Source organism: Sesamum indicum, linkage group LG7 (genome assembly GCF_026168435.1).
Source record: "Sesamum indicum cultivar Baizhima isolate 11 linkage group LG7, ASM2616843v1, whole genome shotgun sequence".
Lineage (NCBI taxonomy): Eukaryota > Viridiplantae > Streptophyta > Magnoliopsida > Lamiales > Pedaliaceae > Sesamum > Sesamum indicum.
In genome coordinates, this window is record NC_142663.1 from 3,190,484 (window position 1) to 3,196,134 (window position 5,651).

General features: G+C 42.6%; 2 protein-coding genes across 2 annotated transcripts; both read right to left on the reverse strand.

The window, feature by feature from the left end:
* Nucleotides 1-312: 312 nt before the first annotated feature.
* Nucleotides 313-789, reverse strand: LOC148787470 (uncharacterized). The gene is made up of 2 exons (XM_088882377.1): nt 504-789; nt 313-440 (listed from the first exon to the last, which is right to left on the reverse strand). Exons 1-2 carry the CDS (start codon nt 787-789, stop codon nt 313-315), a joined length of 414 nt encoding a protein of 137 aa, XP_088738503.1.
* Nucleotides 790-791: 2 nt separating this feature from the next.
* On the reverse strand, nt 792-5,651 carry LOC105162232 (uncharacterized). The gene is made up of 2 exons (XM_088882378.1): nt 3,144-5,651; nt 792-2,111 (listed from the first exon to the last, which is right to left on the reverse strand). The coding sequence occupies exons 1-2, from the start codon at nt 5,649-5,651 to the stop codon at nt 792-794; spliced, it is 3,828 nt and encodes a 1,275-aa protein (XP_088738504.1).

The following is a 5,651-nucleotide window of genomic DNA, read 5'->3' on the forward strand; positions in this document are numbered from 1 at the left end:
TTTTCAAAAGTCAAGAAAATCAAGCAAAAAAATATCGTTTCAATTTCAACAATCAGCAAGAGCAACAACCATTTTCGATCATGCAACCAACAACACCTATTTCAATAAACATGCTCAACAATAATACCCCCACACTTAAAGTCCACATTGCCCTCAATGTGTACTATGGCATGCAACTCAAGGAAAAATTAAAAAGAGAGAGTTTAAGGAAGCGTCCCTGAATGCATGTGACGAAGAGGATAGGGATTTCATGGGTTGCCTCCCATGCAGCGCTTTTCTTTAACGTCTTTGGCTAGACGAAGAGAAATTCGTTTAGGTGATTGCGGGATCCACAAGTTGAATTTTTTCGACTGTTGATGTTTGAAATCCCTCGTAGAAAGGTTTGAGCCGATGTCCATTCACCTTGAATACCTTTTGAGTCGTGGGGCTCTTGATTTTGACTGCACCATGAGAAAAAATATTAGTAACAATAAAAGGTCCAATCCAACGAGAACGCAACTTACCCGGAAATAACTTGAGCTTAGAATGAAAGAGGAGAACTTTTTGTCCGACAACGAACTCTTTCCGAGATATGGTGCGATCATGGAATGCTTTTGCTCTTTCCTTGTAGATTTTTGAATTCTCATAAGCATCATTCCGTAATTCTTCGAGCTCTTGTATTTGCAACTTCCTTTGCCCTCCCGCTTCATCTATTGACGAGTTGAATTGCTTGATCGCCCAATACGCCCTATGCTCAAGTTCGACAGGGAGGTGACAAGATTTACCATAAACCAAACGATAAGGGGACATACCTATGGGTGTTTTGTATGCCGTATGATAAGCCCAAAATGCATCATCAAGCGTGTACTCCAATCCTTTCGGTTAGGATTCACCGTTTTCTCGAGTATGGACTTGATCTCTCGATTGGAGACTTCCGCTTGACCATTCGTTTGGGGATGGTAGGCGGTCGAGATCCGATGCGTGATGTTGTATTTCTTAAACAATGCATCGACTACCTTGTTGCAGAAGTGTGTCCCTCGGTCGCTTATAATTGCTCTTGGCATACCAAACCTAGAGAAAATGTTAGCCTTGACAAATTCCACAACAGTTTTAGCATCATCGACACGAGTGGCCTTTGCCTCTACCCATTTAGACACATAATCTACTCCTAAAATGATGTAAGTTTTGCCAAAAGATGATGGGAAGGGGCCCATATAGTCGATCCCCCACACATCAAATACTTCGCACACAAGTATTGGGGAAAGGGGCATTTGATTACGATGGCCAAGATTACCTACTTTTTGACAATTTTCACAAGATTTACAAAATAGATATGCATCCTTAAACATATTTGGCCAAAACAAGCCGCATTCTAGTACTTTTCGTGCTGTTCTTTTTGGTCCAAAATGGCCTCCACATGCATATGAATGGCAAAACTCAAGAATAGAGGGGATTTCAGTTTCAGGAACGCACCTTCGAATGATTTGATCCGAGCAAAATTTCCACAAGTAAGGTTCGTCCCACACATAATGTTTGGCGTCACTTTTGATTTTATCCTTTTGTGCTCTAGTTAAATCTCGTGGTAAGACACCAATGACTAAGAAATTAACAATATCAGCGTACCATGGGGTGACTCCTTGAATGGTGTGGAGATGTTCGTCCGGGAACTCGTCGTTCAGAGGTGGTGGGTTTTCGTTGGTGACCAATCGGCTAAGATGGTCAGCTACGAGGTTCTCCGCCCCTTTCTTGTCTTTGATCGTTAGATTGAATTCTTGCAGCAGCAGTATCCATCTTATCAATCGTGGTTTTGCCTCTTTCTTTGACAACAGGTATCTCAACGCTGCATGGTCAGAATACACAACAACTTTAGTTCCAAGTAAATAGTGGCGAAATTTCTCTAAAGCAAAAACAATAGCCAAAAGTTCTTTTTCCGTTGTCGTGTAATTGCTTTGAGCGCTATCCAACATCCGTGATGCGTAGTATATCACGTGGGGATCTTTTCCAATCTTTTGGCCTAGGACAGCCCCGATGGCGTGATTACTAGCGTCACACATTATCTCAAAAGGATGATTCCAATCAGGTGGACGAATCACCGGTGCTGATGTTAGGGAATCCTTTAACTTGTCAAAGGCCTTCATGCATGCTTCATCAAATGTGAAAGTGACGTCTTTTTGCAGCAGCGCACACAGTGGTTGGGCGATTTTCGAAAAATCTTTTATAAACCGTCGATAGAATCCTGCATGTCCAAGAAAAGAACGAATCTCCCGCACGCTAGCGGGGTAAGGTAAAGATTTTATGACGTCTATTTTAGACTTATCTACTTCTATCCCCCTAGAAGACACGATATGTCCTAGAATTAAACCTTGATCAACCATAAAATGGCATTTTTCATAATTTAGAACGAGGTTTTTTTCTATGCACCTTTCAAGTACTTTAGTCAGTTTTTCCAAACAATCTTCAAATGAGTTTCCGTAGACGGTAAAATCGTCCATAAAAACTTCAATAAAGTGTTCAACAAAGTCGGAAAAAATACTAACCATACATCTTTGGAAGGTAGCGGGTGCGTTGCAAAGACCAAAGGGCATTCTTCTATAGGCGAAGGTTCCGAATGGGCATGTGAATGTTGTTTTCTCTTGATCTTCCGGTGCCACTGGAATTTGATGGAAACCTGAATATCCATCAAGACAACAATAGTGAGATTGACCGGCTAATCTTTCTAACATTTGATCTATAAATGGAAGTGGAAAATGGTCTTTTCTCGTGGCGGCATTAAGCTTTCTATAGTCAATACAAACTCGCCACCCATTTTGAACACGTGTGGGTACTAAATTTCCAACAGAATTTTCGACTACAGTAATACCTGTTTTCTTAGGTACTACTTGAGTTGGACTTACCCATTCGCTGTCAGAAATTGGAAAGATCATACCTGCATCGAGAAGTTTAAAAATTTCTTTCTTTACTACCTCCATCATCAAAGGGTTCAACCGGCGTTGTGCTTCCCTTGAAGGTTTTGTGCCTTCCTCTAGGAGTATTCTATGCATGCAAGTCGAAGGGCTTAAACCTTTAATGTCGGCAATAGTCCATCCAATGGCTTCTCGAAATTCGCGAAGCACCCGGATAAGTTTTTTCTCCTCAAGATCGGTGAGCTTGCTTGAGATGATCACCGGTAGTGTTTTGTTCTCCCCCAAGAATGCGTACTTGAGGTGTTTTGGTAATTCCTTTAATTCAAATGCGGGTGCCTGCAATATAGAGGGAACAATTTTAGTGTGAGAATGCGGTAATTCGATGAAGGCAGTTTTAGTAGGTAAAATTCGAAGGGAGTCGAGTTCAAAAACGGTGTCACCGATGTTTGGATCTATGACCATCTTTTCCTCCAAAATTTTTGTTTTCTCCAACGTGAGGCTTTCGTCTAATGCATATTTCACATGGTCCTCGCTGCTTATTGCTATGGAATCCTGCACGAAGGGGTCAAAAATATCTACAAGTAGAGCGGTAGGTAAGTCAGTTGGATACCTCATGGATTCATAGATGTTGAATCTTATGATTTCACCATCGAATTCCATAGTGAGACTTCCATTGTGCACATCGATTTTTGTTCTAGCCGTCTTGAGGAATGGTCTTCCTAGCAGGATTGATGTGGAATTGGGGGAGTTGTCTTCCCTCATATCCAATACGTAGAAATCAGCAGGAAATACTAATTCATTTACCTGTACGAGAACATCCTCCAAGACTCCTTCCGGGTAGACTACAGATCGGTCTGCAAGTTGGATAACTACCCCCGTTTCTTTTAAACGACCGACTTTCAAAGACTCAAAAATGGTTAGAGGCATAACATTTATAGATGCTCCAAGATCGCACATAGCCTTCTTTATTCCAATCATGCCAATTTTACATGGTATGGAGAACGTACCTAGGTCCTTACATTTTGGGGGTAATTTTCGTTGGAGAATTGCAGAGACGTTCTCTCCCACGCTTACCCATTCATTTCCCTTGAGTTTTCCCTTGCTAGTGCACAATTCTTTGAGAAATTTCGCGTATCGGGGTATTTGCTTGATGGCATCGAGTAAAGGGATGTTTACCTCTACTTTGCGGAATGTCTCAAAAATCTCTTTTTCTTCCTCTTTCTTCTTTGCTTTGGTGAATCTCTCTGGGAAGGGTGGTCTAGTCACCAAAGGCTTTGGATGATCTACTTCGTGTTCGGTTTGTTCTTGTTGGACCTCAATTTCTTTTTCCGGCTTTGTTTTCGCATCATGCCCACGTTTTGTGTTGTCTTCCTTCACATGTTCCTGCAGTTCTTTTCCACTACGAAGCGTAATAGCACTAGCGTTTTGTCTAGGGTTAATAACAGATTGAGAAGGTAGCTTACCTTGGGACTCGAGCTTACTAACAGACGACGCCAGTTGACTGATTTGAGATTCTAGATTTTGAATGCTCTGCTGGGTCTGCTGCTGGAATTGTTGCGTGTTGGTCACTAGTGCTTTCATCATGTCTTCGAGGGATGTGTTGGGCGTGGGGTTAGGTTGTGGAGGTGGTCGGTATTGAGGTTTTTGAAAGTGTTGGTTGCCGTAACTCAGATTCGGGTGGTCCCTCCATCCGGGGTTGTATGTTTTGGAGAAAGGGTCATATCTTCTCTGTTGTTGTCCGGTGAATCCTCCTACGGCGTCGGCATGTTCGGTAGTTGATTCTTGAAGAGTTGGGCACATGTCGGTTGCGTGTCCCTTTAAGGTGCAAATACCACATGCTTTGACTTGTTGGTAAGTATCTGCAACAACTTTTTCAACAATAGTTGTTAGTTGATTTAAACGTTCTTCAAGATTACTTACCACGTGGCTCTTCCTAGGTGGATCATCATGTCTAACCCCAAATTGTTGCGTGTTGGACGCCATAGTCGAGATTAGTTTACGCGCCTCGGTGGGGGTTTTGTCGAACAATGCTCCGCCACTTGCCGCATCTATCAGTTTTCTATCCATATTTGATAGGCCTTCATAGAAATACTGGATCAACAGGTGGTTTGGGATTTGATGATGGGGGAAACTTTCCACTAGTCGATTGAATCTTTCCCAATATTCGAAAAGACTTTCCCCCGCGTATTGTCGAATTCCACTGATCTCCTTTCGGATTGTTGTGGCTCTTGAGGCAGGGAAGTATTTCTCAAGGAACTGCTTTTTGAGATCGTTCCATCTTGTAATGGATCCTGAAGGTAGGAGATACAACCAATCTTTCGCTTGATCGGCGAGAGAGAAGGGGAACGCTCTCAATTTGACTTGTTCCTCGCTTATGCCTTGTGGTCGCATTCCGGAGCATACCACATGGAATTCCTTCAGATGCTTATGTGGATCTTCACCTGCGAGACCACGGAAGGTAGGAAGTAAATGAATTAATCCAGATTTCAGTTCAAAATCTACCTCTAAATCGGGGTATTCAATGCACAGTGGCTGCTGGTTTAGATCGGGCGACGTCATGTCATCGATCGATCTTTCAGGGATCAAAGCCATTGTCTCTTCTTCGAATTCGCTTAGAGATTCCTCAAACTCAAAAGTTGGGTCTTCTTTGTCTTCGTATGGAGCGGATGTTCCTTCCAATTGTTGCTTGGTCTCCTGACGAAGTCTTCGTGCGGTCTTTTCGATTTCGGGGTCGTATACCAATTCACCTGTACGAGAAGACCTTGGCAT